The sequence below is a fragment of the Passer montanus genome, unplaced genomic scaffold (genome assembly GCF_014805655.1).
Source record: "Passer montanus isolate IOZ18808 unplaced genomic scaffold, ASM1480565v1 scaffold238, whole genome shotgun sequence".
Taxonomy (NCBI): Eukaryota; Metazoa; Chordata; class Aves; order Passeriformes; family Passeridae; genus Passer; species Passer montanus.
Genome location: NW_024367015.1, coordinates 28,859 through 45,226, shown reverse-complemented (window position 1 = coordinate 45,226; position 16,368 = coordinate 28,859). Strand labels below are relative to the sequence as shown.

The following is a 16,368-nucleotide window of genomic DNA, read 5'->3' as shown; positions in this document are numbered from 1 at the left end:
GACGGGCCTTTGTCCGCTGGTCTGCAGGCAGAGCTGGGGATTCCGTACTCACGGGAAATTAGCAGATTTCTGCTTTTCAGGCCAACATCTCGGCTCCATTGAAGAAGAACTCTTAACAATGAAGCTAACTTAACAGCAACTGCTCCAACTTGTTTTAACTCTGCAACCTTAAAAAAAAACAGAGATAACTTTTTATTCATAACAGGATCACAAACAGAGAGAAGCCAGAATCCCTAGGCATGACGGGGATTTTGTGAGGGTTTGCTGAGGCGATCGCGGCCCCTCAGAGCCCCCTCAGCGCTTTCCCGCGCGCGGGCCCGTGAGGGGACGGGGATGGGGGGGGGGCTGAGCGCGCACCTTCCGGGCCCGCGCTGTGTGTGCCGCAGCAGCAGCGGCGGAGCGGGCGGCGGCGCGATGGCCTCCAGCAGCGGCACCGACGTGATCCAGGTCACCAACGTCTCGCCCAGCGCCAGCTCGGAGCAGATGCGGACCCTCTTCGGCTTCCTGGGCAAGATCGAGGAGCTGCGCCTCTTCCCCCCCGAGTGAGTGCGGGCCCGGCCCGGCCTCTCCCCCGCGGCCCGGCCCGGCCCGGCCGCCCCCGCTGCCGTGATCGCCGCGCCCGGGGGCGGCCCCGCTCGGTCACGGGGATCGCTGCGGGGCGTGGAGCCGCGCGCTCCTCCGCGGGAGCTGCTTGTCCCGGCTGGTGCGGCTGGGCCTTCTCTAGGCGGAGATTGACGCGTTTGTTACGAAGATTTTTTTTTTGCTAGTGTACAAAAAACACGCTTTTAATGTTTGTGTTCCCTCTGTGCTGAGCAGAAAGGAAGCTGCTAACAAATACGCATTTGGCAGTTGCACATATTGCAGAGAGTTCTGTGCAAATTAAAACAAATAATGCACGTTTCAAGTGTGTATATAACTGAAAAAGTGTCAGGTACCCCCTGCAATTTAAAAATAGCCACACACAAAAAAAAGATAGTTTTTATATATTCACTTGCAATTAAGTTCTAATGAACTTAAGCAGTGCTTTCAGAATCCTTCTGATGCAATATAAAACCTGGGTGTTAGCAATGCTAACAGTTTCAGTTTAATTTACAGAGCCTGCTGTCATTACATGTTGTTGTTTTGCATATTCATTGTATAAATTAAGGGTTTTCTTTCTGCCACGTTGAAGATTAATCAAACAATCAATTATTTGTAATACCCAGAATCACTTGGATTTATTATTTTAGGGGGGAAAAGTCCAGCAGAATATTTGTTTTTCCTCACTGGGGCTTCCATCCCTGCTGGCACAGAGCAAAGAGAGTTCCAGAGGAGGTTTCTTGTTCCCAGCTGGATAACTGACATGCAGGAGCTCCCCTGTGGCAGGGCAGTCCTTTCCTGCCCTGTGTCTGAACTCTCAGTCTCATTTTTTAGGGCGGTTGTTGGAGGTGATTGGTCTCTGAAACTTTGTAGCTTTAGGTACACATTAACTCATCTGTTGAGGGGTTGCTGCAGTGCCTTGGTGTCCCTTCCTCGTGTGAGAAGCTCAGCCCCAGGGGGTTCTCCCTGCCCTGATGGGAATCTGCTCTGGGTCACTTCAGTTCCCCTTCACCCCAAAAAGGGGACATTTTTTATTAGTGCCACGTTCTCTTTCTGCTCCTTCCCCCTCAGATTCCTGCTCCTGACTTCTCCCTGCCCATGGTGCCCATTCATTGTGGAGGGGTGTGGGATATAAATCATTACCTGTGAATTCTCCCCCTAATCTGGATTCCTTTCTGGATCCTGCTGGCATTCTCCCTTGCCTGTGGTGTTTGAGGAGCCAATCCCATTTCCTTTGCTCCACCTCTTTGTTTGATCTGTGTCACTCTGGCTCTGCTGTGGAGCTTCCTTCTTCTCCTGCTCTTCCAGAACACGTGTAACTTCCTGAGCTCCTCTCAATTCCTGTTTTTCCTCCTCTCCCCTCATCCACCTCCTTTTCCCAGTTTATTTAATCCCCTGTTTCCCGTTTATTGTACACCTCAGCTGCACCTTTAATGCACAGCCAGCTCTGGGACTTCTTCCAATTTTCCTCCCCCTCCTCCTCCTGCTTTTCCCCAACTCCATTGCCTGGTTCTCATCTTTGTTATATTCCATAAAACTCCATCCAGACTGGAAAGTGGAGGGAGAGGATTTCTGAGTTTCCTGTATTGCAGCCCCAGGAAATCCTTGTGTGTCCCAGCATTCCAGTGGCTGAGAGACAATTCCTCAATGCTCCAGTCTTGGGTGAATTAGAATAATGATGGATGGTGGCTTTTTTTGGGAGCTGTTGGGAACATCCAGTTCTTGTTGAATTTCGCCCAGCTTGGATTTGAGAGTGAGTGGAAATACCATTTTTAAAAGTGCAATACACAGATGTAAATTAAATGTCAGGCTGCAGAAGCGTTGCCTAACACATTTTCAGTTGTTATTTTAGGTTCATTATTTTGGGAGAAAGCTCAGCTACCCCAAAGCATTCCCAGTGGCAGTCCTGGCTGTAAACAGGATCTGCTGAGGAGTCAATAGGATCTGCTCTGCTTCACATTCCTTTGTTATCAGTGGCATTTTAAAAATGCCTCACAATACTGGGCTGCATTTCTGCAATTCTGTAATTTTTATACAATTTAGTTTAGGAACTCCTTCAGGTCTGCCATGAACCCTTAATTTGCTTTCCTTTACAATGTTACTGTGATTTTGTTAAACACCTTCTACTAACACTTCTTTGGGTTTATGTGTTATTATTTTTTAATTTCTCATTATTTCTTATTATTAATTATTACTTATGGGCTAAAAAAGGCACCATTTTGGCAAGCTGCTATGGATTCCTGGGCATAAAAGAGCCAACAGATTCAATTTTTTTTCTCATTTGTCACTGCAGTTATTTCCCAATTTATTCAGTCTGCAAGCTGTGGGAGCAAGTGGCTGTTTCTAATTTTAATGTTTCAGAAGCTGCAACGTGCTGGCTGCAATTTAGTTTTCCACACCAGGTGAAATGTAAGGTTACTGAAGAGTGGTGTGACTGGCACTGGGGGCAGTTGTGTGTCTTGGGCCCAGTGGGGCTGAAGGTGAGGGAGCTTTTGGCATTTGCAGTGCCCAAAATAGACCCTGGATCTGTCTGCTTGTGTCGGAGCTGCTCCTGAATTCTGCCAGCCCCCAGTGCTGAAAGGCTTGATCAGCCTCAGCAGCCCACATCAAACTGCTCTGGAGCTGGGGTGCCTTTGAAGTCACGTGTTTTGGGGTTGGGCTGGGAATCCAGGTAGGAAAAGCAGCTTTTTGTCAGGATCAGTGATGTTTTCAGAGCTCCCCAAGCTGATCTGGACCCCTGGCCTGGCGTAGAACAAGGGATTTAGGATTTGCTGCTGCTTCCATTCCCTGCCTTCTGGAGGCAGCTTTCAACTCCTCTGTCCCACAGTTCTGTCTGCAGAAGAATTTTCCTTCCTGTCTTTCACTTTACATCCAATTACCCCCAAATCTGCCCCACTTTCAGGACGGGGGAGGTTCTTAAAACCCATCCTGGACCATGCCTGGGTTGACTGCACCTGTTTTTTTCAGTTTGATTTGCTTTTAGGGAAGTTACAGCTGTAGTTCTACCATTCTTTCCTGTTATAGGAAGTGGATATTTCTGGTTGGTTTTTCTTCGAAGTGGCTCAGAACTTCTCAGTTTAGGGTTTGTAGGTTGACAGACACAGGCCTGCCTTGGAGAGAGGTCTGTTTTACTGTGCTCAGCTTTTCATTCCTCCCAGAGCTCCTTACCTTTCCTTGTGTTTGCTCTTCCCTGCTGAAGACAGGCAGGAGCTCAGCACTGGGCATTCCTCAGGATGTGGGAGCACGGTGAAGTTTAGTCTAGAAGCTGGGATAGAATTGGGTTGATGAATAAAACAGAATCCCAGACTGGTTTGGGTTGGGAGTGACCTTAGAGCTCATCCAGTGCCCCCCTGCCATGGCAGAAACACCTTCCACTGTCCCAGACTGCTCCCACCTGGCCTTGGGCACTGCAGGGATCCAGGGGCAGCCACAGCTTCTCTGGGCATTCTGTTCCAGGGCCTCAGCCCCTTCCCAGCCAGGAATTCCTTCCCAATATCCCATCCCTGCCCTCTGTCAGGTCAAGGCCTTCACCCCACACCCGCCCCTACGTGCCCTTGTCCCGAGTCACGAGGATCCTTTAATCATCACCCTCTGTTTCACAATTTACCTTAATCAGTCATCTGGGGCCTAAAGCAGTGAGCGTGACACCACAGGTTTAACTGAGACAGAATTGCTCCCTTTTTCTCCTTTTTCAGCCGAGCTTTCCTCCCAGCCAGGGCGGAATTTGCATTTAGGGGAGCACTCACGGACTCATTGTGCATACCAGAGCTCCGAGCCATAGCAGAGCTCAGTGCAGCTCCAGGCGAGGGGGTGTGGGGCTGCTGTGATTCCGGGGTGGGTGGGCACTGTCCCTGCTGTCCCTGAGTGCTGGCTCTTCTCTTGCAGTGACTCCCCCTTGCCGGTGTCGTCGCGCGTGTGCTTTGTAAAGTTCCACGACCCCGACTCGGCCGTGGTGGCCCAGCACCTGACAAACACTGTGTTCGTTGACAGAGCCCTCATAGTCGTTCCCTATGCTGAAGGTTTGTAACTTGTTTGGTGTTCTACGGGGCCACCTTTGGGTGGTGGTTGGTTCCTGTCTAGTGCACAGATTTTAACAGTAGTCCTATGTCAAACACGTCAGATTGCCATTCTGAAACCCTTGGTATATTGCCTTTGGCCCCTGCATTTGGTCACTTTGTTTCCATAGTGACACCAAATCGAAGTGGAAAGTTTTGTGTGTCTTGAAGTGTAGAATGAGAACATTTTAGGCAGAATTCTATGCCAATTTTGCTCTGTGTCAGTCTCAGTGAGACATTTTCCCAAACAGATTGTAATGCAATCAGGTCAATATTTTAAGGAAATTTTACCTTAATGATTGTTTGCCACTCTCACTCTCTTCATGAGAACGGTTTCTCCCTCCCTGAGAGTGCACGGGAGAGGAATGAACATTCCTTTGGGCTATGCTGCCACTGCATTTATTTGGGAACATCCCCAAAAAAAGGCCCTCACTCTCCTTGTGGAGTCCAGTATACCAAGGGTTTGAATAATTACGGTTTAACTCAAAAGTGACAACTTCCAAGAGGTGCCACATGGGCACTGGTCCTAGTTTTTAATTCCAAGTTTTCTTGTTCATCCTTGATATATTTAATAGAATTTCACTAAATAATAAACTCTTCTCTCTGTTATTTGTGTGTGTGATTTTTGTAGTGGAGAAGGCAAATGCAAAGCCCTTCCAGATGACTGAAAAACAGTGGGTCCTCTGCAGCTACAGGGGATTCTAGCCATTAACTAAAGGCCAGCAAGCACTCAAGTCCCCAAGTGTTTTCCTGGTGTAACCACTTGTTAACTACATTTTCTCTTCTTCTTTTTATTTTTACATTTTAGGGTGTTACAGTAATTTCAAAGGCAATGAGCAGGGTTTTTGGAACTTACCTTAAAAGCAAAGTGCTGAGAAGACACCTCTTCTTACAGAAGTCTTATTAAACTCTTCTAGACTTGCTTTAGAAGTAACTGATTTCCATTGTACTTGTGAATTTCTTGATTTACTTCTGGGAAAGGTTGAATTGAATGAAATCTTGCAGATTAAGTCATACTACAGTGCTAAGTTGGGTACATGGCCTGGGGTCACACCTGTAATCTGTCATGCTGGAGCTGTCTCTTGAGGCCTGGGGACTGTCTTATCTTATCTTTGTATTCCTTAAGCGTAAAAGATACAAAACTTAAAAGATGTCCAGCCTAATTCCTGGAGTGTAGGAGTGTGCCCTCTGACTGAGCCCTGCTGCTCCCTGAGGGCACAGAACCCCTTCTGCAATGGAGTTACTGCTCCTGCAGCCCCTGCTTGAGAGCAGCAGAGCTGAGAGCTTCTTGTCCCTGTGTGGCTGTTAAACACAGCACCAGTCCAGTGAGATTGTCCTGGAATCTTCCCCAAGGCCCGTGGGGATAATGCCAGTGTTTAACTCTTCCTACAAGGATAAGCCCACTTTTCTCTTTGTCAGTCTCACTTTGCCCACTGTGGATAAGCCTGGCACACAGAGAAACCTGCCCAGCAGCTGGGCTTCAGAAAGTCCAATTATTAAAGCAGAATGTTTTCCTGGGCCTGTTCAGGAGTCACTCCTGGGCTGTACCTTGTGTTGTCTAACAGTTCAGAATTTAATGGCCTTGGCACATCATAAGAGAGATGTTCAGCCAATAAAGTACTGCCCCTGGGTTGATAATCCCATGCTTCTGTCCCTGTGCTGGAGTAGTTTCCCCAAAATTCAGCCTGCCAGGGTCCCGGTTCAACCAGGAGCAGCATTTCCCCAGCCCACAGTGCCACTGCTGATGTGCTTAAAGCCAGGCCTGTGCTGAGTGGGGCCCTCCTCTCTGATTTCTGCTGTGCTAATGAACCTGTGTGATTATTGCCTGTCACTAAAGCAAATGTTTATTATCTGTTTAGTGCAATAATTCCCCCCCTGTCCCAAGTTTTAGCTCACACAGACACTTTGGTGTTGGCTGTTGCTTTGTGTTATAGAACTATACACAAAGGCTACGGTAAGGTTTAGTATTTGTCATTTTCTCTGGGCTAATTCCTGGATTTGGAAGGAACTCTTAAGGTTAAAGATGGCTGGGGGGGTGTTTAGGTTCTTTGGTTAATGTTTGTTTCTTTTGTCTGTTTCTTTTTCTTTCATTTCTACACATTCATGCAGTATTTCATGGTTCTAACAAAGCAGCAGTAAAAAAAGCTCTTGAAGCATGAAAATTAACTGGTGAGGGGCCTCATTGCTTTTTTTAAATTGTAGTTTATTTAAATACTTTTAAAAGAAACAATTAGAGGATCAGATGCATGAATTTTTTTTAATGGATGCAGATCTTCTGTGAGGTGTCTCGAGCTAAGTCTGAGGATTTGTATTTAGATGCCAGAAATGTTGTAGTTGCACTAATTTGAAATGTTTAGCTGTAATTGATAAATATCCTCTTGAGACATAATTTTGCATGCCAAATGACCCCATAATCTCTCTGTAGGTATGTTGATATATTTATGCATTCCTGCCCTTTGCCTCCATGACCTTTTTCCCTGTCCCTCCATAACTTTGGGTATCTAAAGTGCTGCCAGCTCAGTGCCACGAGCCAGATATCAGTGCTGTGTATTGTACATTTGTGTAGATTATCGGCACTTCTCAGTATAGGTGGGAGGAACCATTACCTTTATTTAACAGTGGTTTTTCTTTTTTGTTGTTGTGTTTTACAGTTCTTTTCCCTGGTTCAGCCTGAACTATATACCAGGCCCTGCTGAAAATACCACCCAACAGTTTTCTTCTGCAGCTTATCCAGTTTCTCTTAAGTGCCCTGTACATATTGTATGTTTTATGATGAGATGCAGTTTCTTAATATGTATTACAGAAACACTACTGGTATTTGCAACTATATAGTAAAATTGTTTTATTGAACTCTCATTTTGGGGGCTTGGGCACATTAACAAATTAATCCACCTGTATAGGGCTTTTGCTGTTGGATAGAGTAAAACTCCCTCCACAACTGTTTGCTAGTAGGGCCCTGAGCACTCTGTGTGCAGAGCAGGCAGAGCAGGAAGCCCTGGGCTTAGCTGCCTGCAAGACTTTGGGCCACGAGTCCCCTGTGCCACGGCAGGTGGCAGCAGCATTGTTGGTGCTCTAAGCTGGCACATATTGGAACAAAAGCATTTTACTGCACAGGTAAGGAATGTGCCAGCATCCCTGTGTGTATCCCAGCCACAGACACACCCCCAGCATTCCCGGAGAGCCGCAGGGACCGCATTCCATGTGACACGTCAGCAAAAGCCCTACCCAAAACACCCATCCCTTCTCTTTAAGTTTGCCAAAATTTGTATGGTAGGTGTAAAAGAAAACATAGTGAACTGTACCATATTATTAACCCCTAAATCCAACTTTTTTTGTCTTGTGTATCTTGATTTTTCTGTGTGCTTTGTAGTGAAGCAGCCGACACGAGTCGTTGTTCATAAAACAGCTTTTGAAAGTTGAGAGCACTCTCACCCCTGGAGAACCGACTGTGCTTGCTTACGTTTGGTTCATGACTTAAAAATCGAGTACAGGTGATGAAACCTTGGCAGTGTTAACAACAAAGTAGTGTGTATTGTGCTATTTTTTTGCTCTAGAAACTTAACCTTTTGTAGAGAAAAAGGAACAGTCAAATTGTCACCCATTGAAGTTGCATTCTGACAAAAAAAGTTAATGCTAAATATTAATAGCCATCAAGCTTTGTATTTTAGCCAACATAAGTACTTTCAACAAACTCAGGTGGTGTATCAGGGAGACTTTGCTGGGTGTATTTGTGTATTTGGTGCCTCTGGGCTGGGATGCACTCTAATGCCAGGCTGTTTCCCTGCAGGAGTCATTCCTGATGAGACTAAGGCTTTGTCTCTCTTGGCACCAGCTAATGCCGTGGCAGGGCTGCTGCCCGGGGGTGGCCTGCTGCCCACTCCCAACCCTCTCTCTCAGGTAGGCTGGGACCCCCGTGTGTCTCCTGCTGCATTCCCACTTCATTCCTGCTCTTTCTTTCAGGACTGAAATTGATTCCAATTCCTAGAGTGCTTAATCGACCCCGATGGATTGGGACAGCTCTGATGGGAATTGGGGCACGACAGTGACAAGCTGTTAGATGGAATATCCTCATTTCCCCTTATTTCCTTATTCCCTGGTTTCTCAGGGCCCTGTCTGTGCCTCCCACCCCTCTCACCCGCTGTGCTTTACAGATGTGACAAGCACTAGAGGTCTCACAGATTTTAAATTCCTCAAGTCCAAGGAGCTGCCACACTGTGAGATTCCCTTCATTAATTCCCAGCTGAGGGGAAAATTGGAGCCTGGTTGTGTGAACCCACAGGAATTCATGTGGAAGATGAACAGTGAGAATTGCACATTGTGGGAGAAGCTGGAGTCACAGCCCAGCTCTTAACAGGGCACAGAATCAAAGTGCAGGAGGCCAATTAATCATTGTAAATCATGATGAAGCCTCATCAATTCTGCTCTCCTCAAACCCTCCCCAGCTTCTGCTCAGTTGAAGGACCCCCTGGCCATGGAGCTGCTCAGGAGGGAAGAGCCTAAATTTAACCTCTGAAACCCAGGGGAGGGGTTGGAAGGACCAAATACAACCCAGAAGATTGCACTCACTGAAAACCTGTGCATATGAGTCCTGGAAATGGATGTTGGGCCACCTGAGTTGCAGCTGTGTCCCTGAGGCCAGGCTGCTCCCACCCCTCTGGTGGGATGTGTTCAGCACATCTTGGCAGTGTGTGATGGGTCTGGGTGTCTGGCTCAGTCACCTCATGTGAAATGGCCCAAAATGAGCTGCTTTAGGGAGCCTTCTGCTCTCCCAGTAGCTTTTTAACCAAACTGGAGACGTTTACAGGGATGCAGTATTGTTAAATTGCCTTTCAACATAAACCATGGCCATCTCAACCCTAAAATGAATTAGAAATGGGGCAATAGCCTCAAAAACTTGGAACGAATTTCCATTTTAGCACTGGAAAATAACTTCATTTTTAACTATCCCTTCAATTTGCTGGAATGCTTTACTCCTTCACCTTTATTTCCCCTGCCCAGTGATGTCCCTGCCTGTGCCCTAACTGCTGTCTCTGCCACAGATTGGTGCTGTCCCTTTAGCTGCTTTAGGAGCTCCTGCTCTCGACCCTGCCCTTGCTGCTCTTGGGCTTCCTGGAGCAAACCTGAACTCCCAGGTACGTCCTCATTCCAAAATGTCCTTTATTGCCCCCCTTTTTCCTGTCTAGGAGTGGTTTTCATTTGGATCACTTCACAGCCACTGCCTGGGAACTCCAGGGGGTGGTTTCTGTTTGGAATAAAAAATATCTGCTTGAATATCAAATTAAATGTTGGAAGGGGCCAAGGAGGAATTTGGGAATAGCAATTAAATGTTTCAAGTATGTGTCATTATCAGGCCAGGAACCTGCCTTGTTCTTCAAGTGAAAATTAGTTTTGACTTTCTAATTTTGTAGATGTCAAAAATGTGAGGAAGCTTCATTAGGTTGTTACAGCTGAACAAAAAAGGCTTTTAAGTACTAGAATACTGAGTATATTTGTATCAATAAAAATATATCAATATAAATATATTGCTCATATCTATATAGATAAAATATTTAAGAGGTAAGAACGAAAGACTTTGGTACAGCAACAAGAAGCAGCAATAATTTATTGCATTGCTACTGCCATCACTTAAATTTTTTATGTATTCCCGTGTGGAAGAACAAGCAAATGATGGTGAAACTTAAATAACAAATGAAAAAAAAAATTAAAGGCAAATTAGGAAAATGTAAGTTTGGGGTTATAGAGGATTTTTGTACATTAAACCATCAGATTGTAAGAAGCATTTCATAAATGAAAGTTGGGGTTCATTGTAAAAAAAATGAGGATTAAGCATTTTTTTCTTAATACCCCATTTGTGCAGGAGATGTCTGATCATAATAATACCTGGATTATCCTAAGAGCTGTAAAATTCATTTTGTCATGGAATATTTAGATGTTTGTAAGTTGGCCTTGAGGTCTTCAGTGGACAGACAGCTTAGAGAGGGCTCTGTTCTCTTGCAGTGACAGAAATAACCTGTGCACAAAAAGTTACCAGTACCTCATGATAAACACACCCAGCAGTGTATTTTTGTCTGTTGGTATTTTTATCCATTTGTGGTTTTATCCATTTGTGGTTTTATCCCTGATCCTGCCCAGGCAGGGCTGGCTTTGGCTGCTGTGGAAAATAAATCCCCAGTGTGGGATGTTCACACCCTCCCAGCAGCCCAGTGTGGCCTTTCCTCTTTGCTGGGGGGTGTTCTGCTCTCCTTTTCCAGCTGGGAAAACTTCCAGGGGACATTCCAAGGAAGGTTCTGGAGCTCTCACATCTCCCAGCCTGCTTCTAACTTTGTTTTTCCCTCACAGTCTCTCGCAGCAGATCAGCTCCTAAAACTGATGAGCACAGTGGATCCAAAGTAAGCACCAGTGCTCCCAAACCCTTGTACTGCACTGCTGGGGGATTTAATGGGAATATCCTTGGGGATTCCATGGGAATATCCATGGGGATTCAGTGCCCAGTCCCTGCTTGGAAGGGCCTTGGAGCACCCTGGGCTAGGGAAGGTTCCCTGCCCTTGGCAGGGGGTGGGATGAGATGGGCTTGGTGTCCCTCCAAACCAAAACCATTCCAGGATTCCCTGACCCTGGGAACTGGCTGAGTCTGACAATGCAGACCTGTATCCTGGGAGTCCTGAATTTTGGAATTTTGTGTTGCCCAGGTTGAACCATGTGGCTGCAGGTCTCGTGTCCCCCAGTCTGAAATCAGATACCTCCAGTAAAGAAATAGAAGAGGCCATGAAGAGAGTCCGAGAAGCACAGTCCTTAATCTCTGCTGCTATAGAGCCAGGTAATTCCAGCCTGGAATGAGCCATTCCAGCCAGCATGGGGCTGGACACAGCACCTGATCAGAGCTGATGGGCTGCAGAGCCCTGCCCTCATGCCTGTGTAGAGAATTCCTTTATTAGGTTTTTAATCATCCTGCAGTGGATGCTCCGTGTGTCCTGCAGAAATGGGCTGGAATTAATCCACTGATTTTCCCAAAATTCACTGATTTGAGGGCTGTAAAACACTCAGGCTTCCCTGAGGGAAGTTCTGCTGCTGTCTCAAATTCCAAGGGAATGTGGATTTCCTGGCCTCACCACTTGGCACCCTGCTGATGCTTCTCAGGGATGCTTTCCCTTATCTTCATTCCTGATCTGGGCAGGTTTGTAAATAATTCTCTTTTTTGGAGCTTCTTTCAGCAGGTTTGATTTTAGAACAAGCTCCAGCAGCTCTCACAAATGTCAGGGCCACCAAATCCGAGGGGCAGAAACCTGAACACTGGAAATACAGAATATTCATCAGTTCTGCAGCCTGATGACTTCTAGGAAGGAACAGAGCTCCTGTTCTTGCTTAGCTTGAGGCTTTTTTCTGGGAGATGCAAAACAATCATTTGACAGGTTCTTCAGCCCCTCAGGAAATGGCAAATTCTGGGATTTTCACAGGATTTTCCATTGCCCTGCAGCCATCAGCTTTTCACTGAGTTAAATTAAGGGTTTTTTTCTCAATTTTGACTTCTCCAGTTTTGCATAAAACTTCTATTTTATGTCACAAACATGTCCCTGTCTTCTGTTGGTTCTTTTTGTCTTCTTGTGAAGAAAATTATAGATGAGCCTTCATGTCAAATGGCAAGATCAGATTGATTTATATCAATTACATGAAGCTCCGTGTCCTTTCCTTTGGAAAATCATTTTGAACATTAAAACATTGGTTTTTATTCTGCTTTTCCTTTTTCAGACAAAAAAGATGAAAAACGAAGACATTCGAGGTCGAGGTCGCGCTCGAGGAGGAGGAGGACACCTTCCTCATCCAGACACAGGTGACTGAGCAATTCCTTAGAAACAGCTCCCACAGCAAGAACAATTCCTGCAAAAATCATTCTTGGGAAGAGCTCGGGTGTGATGTCGGGCTCCAAAGCTTCACGGACATTTCAGCGTGCAGAGCTCCTGGGCAGGCCGGGCTGTGGCTGGAGGCTTTGGCTGGGTTTTGGGGGGTTCCCAGCCCTGAGAGCTGGGCTGGGAGCAGTCCCAGGGTGTCCTTCCTGTGACTCCATGTTGGTGTGTCCCTGGCAGACGCTCCAGGAGCAGATCAAGGAGAAGATCCCATTCCAAATCCAGAAGCAGGAGGCGATCCAAAAGTCCCAGGAGAAGGAGATCTCATTCCAGAGAGAGGAGCAGGAGGTCTCGGAGCACATCCAAAACCAGGTGATGACTCCAGGGAGTGCAGTCCTGAGCAGGGCAGGGATTGTCCCCTGTGCTGGCCCTGCTGGGTCCCCCCAGGGCTGTGTCCAGCTCTGGGCCCTCACTTCAGAGAGGGGCTGGAGCTCCTGGGGGGCTCAGCCTGGGGAGCCAGCCCTGCCCCTCCCAGCTCTGCATCCCTTTCCCTGCACAGCAGATTAGGATGTGCTGTTTGAAATTTACTTAAACTTGATCTCTTTTCTACTAAAAGGGATAAAAAGAAGGAAGAGAAAGAAAAGAAACGTTCTAAAACTCCCCCCAAAAGCTACAGCACAACCAGAAGATCCAGAAGCACAAGCAGGTACAGAAATGGGATTTTCCTTGCTCTCTGTTCCCAGCACTTCAATCAGTATTAAACAGAAAAAAATGTTCTTGTGGTAGAGCAGCTGGTCTGTGGAAGGTGTCCCTGCCCATGGAAGGAGCCGGGCTTTGAGGTTCCTTCCAGCCCAGACTGTGCCTGGATCCCATTGGATTGTGTTTCCAATGAGGATGTGTCTGGTACAGGCACAACAGCACCTGTACCACCTGTGTCTGTAAGATACTTGATTTTCCTGCAGTATTTGAGGGAAATTCGTTGGGTTTACAACAGCTTTCCTTGCTCTGTGTCCGAATTTGATGCTCCAGGGTCACTGCCAAGCTCTTCCTGATTTAGGGAATAAATCCAGGCAAAAGTGCTTCATTTTTTAAAAAAAAACTTCCAAATTTAGCTTGCAGTTTTAACAACTCTTTAGCACCCTGTGAGCAGGGCTAGGGTTGGAGTTAGGGATGCATTTGCGGCTTTAAAAAAACAAGCAGTGATTTCCAGAGCTCCTGTGTCTCCCTGCAGAGAACGGCGGCGCCGGCGGAGCCGGAGCGGGACGCGGTCCCCGAAAAAGCCCCGGTCTCCCAAACGGAAAATGTCCCGGTCTCCGTCACCCAGAAGGTCAGGGGAACACTTGGCTGGGAAGAATGGTGTCTGGGTGGGAAATTCCCAAATTGTGACCTCCAGGGAGGCTCCCAGGGCATTCTGTGTGGGGGGAATCTTTGCTGCTTTTGCGGAGCTGCTCTGGGGTTGGCTGGGAGCTCCAGGGGTCAGGGGTGGTAGGAGTAGGATGTGCCACCATTCCCAGTCCCTTTGGCTCTGCACAGTGGGAATCAGCTGATTTTGGGTGGCCTGGGTGTTCTGTGACCCTGTCCCAGGGTGGGGAGCTCAAGGTGCTCCTCTGTAAGCTCCAGGGGTCAGGGGTGGTAGGAGTAGGATGTGCCACCATTCCCAGTCCCTTTGGCTCTGCACAGTGGGAATCAGCTGATTTTGTGACCTTGTCCCAGCGCGGGGAGCTCAAGGTGCTCCTCTGTGAAACACTGGAGCACTGCTGTTTGTGCTGTGCAGAATTTGGACTCCATGATCCCTGTGGGGCCCTTCAGCTCAGGAGATTCCATGGTTCTGTTTGCCACAGCATTGCTCAGCCTTGGCTCTGTGGTGCTGTCCTTGAGACAGAGTTAAGAAATTGGGATTTTGGGTATTTCCTGGAAGCAGAGCCTGTTCCCTACTTGCCCTCTTCCATTTTCATTTGGGTTTCGTGTGGGTAGTGCTCTGGACACAGTTCCAGTCACGGAGTGGGGTGATGGGGACAGGCCTCATCCTCTGCCTGCTGATCCTCATAGGCATAAAAAGGAAAAGAAGAAGGATAAAGACAAGGAGAGGAGCAGAGACGAGAGGGAGCGGTCAACGAGCAAGAAAAAGAAGAGCAAAGACAAGGAGAAGGATCGAGACCGGAAATCCGAGAGCGACAAGGATGTGAAAGTATGTTCCAAAAAGCCCTGGAGCTGCTCCCAGCCCTGCCCCACATCCCCCCCGGCCCGGCCCACAGGGAAGTGCTAACGTGTCCCTTTCCCTGGCAAAGCAGGTCACAAGGGACTACGACGAGGAGGAACAGGGCTACGACAGCGAGAAGGAGAAGAAGGAGGAGAAGAAGGCGGCGGATGCTCCCTCCCCCAAAGGGAAGGAGCCCGGAGCAGAGAAGGGCAGCGGGGATCCGGGCAGGGAGTCCAAGGTGAACGGGGACGACCACCACGAGGAGGACATGGACATGAGCGACTGAGCCGCCCACAGCCCCTCCAGTGTGATCCTTTATGCTGTACTTGTTAATCCTCAACCTAGATGTATCCAGCTCCGAGCTCTCCATGGTCTGTCCATCCCGATACTAACTCACACCCAAAGCTTGAGACAGGGATCCCCTGCTCCGGGGCCCAGCTGGGGCCGGGCCAGGCTGCAGGTCCCTCCTCCCTCCCTCCCTGCTTCCCTCCCTCCGGAGTGTCCCGGGCTGAGCCAGCAGGGCCCAGCAGGGCCCAGCAGTGTGGGGAGTGTGGCACGGCCCCTCTGTCCTGTGGGAATGCCCTGGGAGTGTGGCACAGCCTCCTGTCCTGCAGCTGCCGGGGGCCTCCCGGGCACCCCGGAGCCGGCCTTGGATCGCACCAGCTCTTTGTGCTCCTGGCTTGAGTTCTGGTTGTGAGCCATGTGCTGGGCTCGTTGGGTTTGGTTTCCCAGTGCGTTTTGGTTGGCTTTGCCCAGGGTTCTGTGCCCTGACCTTCCTGAGGGCTCTCTCCACTGTTCAGTTCCACCCAGGGCGAGCTGGGATGGTCTGACCTCGGGAAGGGGAATCCTGGCTGTGCCCAGTGAGGGAGGGTTGGGGGAGCAGCTTCAGCCAGGGCTGGGGGCTCAGGAGCTCACCCGCTGCAGCAGGGAGTGCATTTTAAAATGACCTTGGTCTGTTTTTAAAGCAAGTCCATTGATAATGTACTTTTTACTTGATCTCAAGTTGTACAAACGGATAAATTTGTGTTCCTGTCCCGGCCGTTCCCTCCCTCCCGCACTCGGTGATCCCATGGTATTTGCAGAGTAGTTACCCAAAGCTGTTCCTTAGTTCCAGCAGCTCCAGAGCTTTTACTTTTGTGCAGGTAAAGAGACAAAAGTAGCCGACAGTCTGTGCCATGTCGATGTACAGTTTCGGAAAATGTTTTACAAAACTTTGATAATAAAACCCTGAAACTTCAACTCCTCTTCCTAGAAAACTGCTGGGTTTTATTTTCACTGCTGGGTGCACCAAACTTAACCTGGTTCCTTACAGCGGACTTGTCCATCTCCCTGTTACAGTGAAGAAGGAAGTATTTTACCTTTTGGGGGGAAATGGGTTAAAATGGGAATGTGGAGGTTTATGGGAGTGCTGGTGGATGAAAAGCAAGAGAAGGCTCTGGGGAGACCCTGCCTGGCAGGGTGCCCTTGGAGCAAGCTCACGGCCACAGCTGCAGTTAGGAAAATCTTTGTTTTAACTGGCAGTGGCTGGAGACCTTCCGGGAAGTTTTCCTGCCCCTTTAGAACAGGAGATTTTCCTGCACCTGCAGAGGGAGGCCCTGATCCCTCTCTGAGCTCGGGGGCTGATGCTGGGGGCAGGAGAGCAAGGCTGAGTTTAAAAACTTAATAACCCCAACCCCAGCCCTCCCTCAAAAAA

General features: G+C 48.1%; 1 protein-coding gene across 4 annotated transcripts; it reads left to right on the top strand.

The window, feature by feature from the left end:
• The first annotated feature begins 369 nt into the window (after window positions 1-369).
• On the top strand, window positions 370-15,925 carry SRSF11 (serine and arginine rich splicing factor 11). Of its 4 annotated transcripts, none has more exons than XM_039710929.1 (12): window positions 370-542; window positions 4,465-4,598; window positions 8,422-8,531; window positions 9,674-9,766; window positions 10,974-11,023; window positions 11,324-11,451; window positions 12,381-12,462; window positions 12,716-12,847; window positions 13,092-13,181; window positions 13,707-13,802; window positions 14,525-14,663; window positions 14,767-15,925. In XM_039710929.1, exons 1-12 carry the CDS (start codon window positions 415-417, stop codon window positions 14,959-14,961), a joined length of 1,377 nt encoding a protein of 458 aa, XP_039566863.1. In that variant the 5' UTR covers window positions 370-414; the 3' UTR covers window positions 14,962-15,925. The 4 variants fall into 4 exon arrangements, with proteins under 4 accessions (XP_039566863.1, XP_039566862.1, XP_039566866.1 ...); XM_039710928.1 differs by having other exon boundaries at window positions 14,764-15,925; XM_039710932.1 differs by lacking the exon at window positions 370-542 and adding an exon at window positions 7,286-8,125 and having other exon boundaries at window positions 4,468-6,803; window positions 14,764-15,925.
• The last annotated feature ends 443 nt before the right edge of the window (window positions 15,926-16,368 follow it).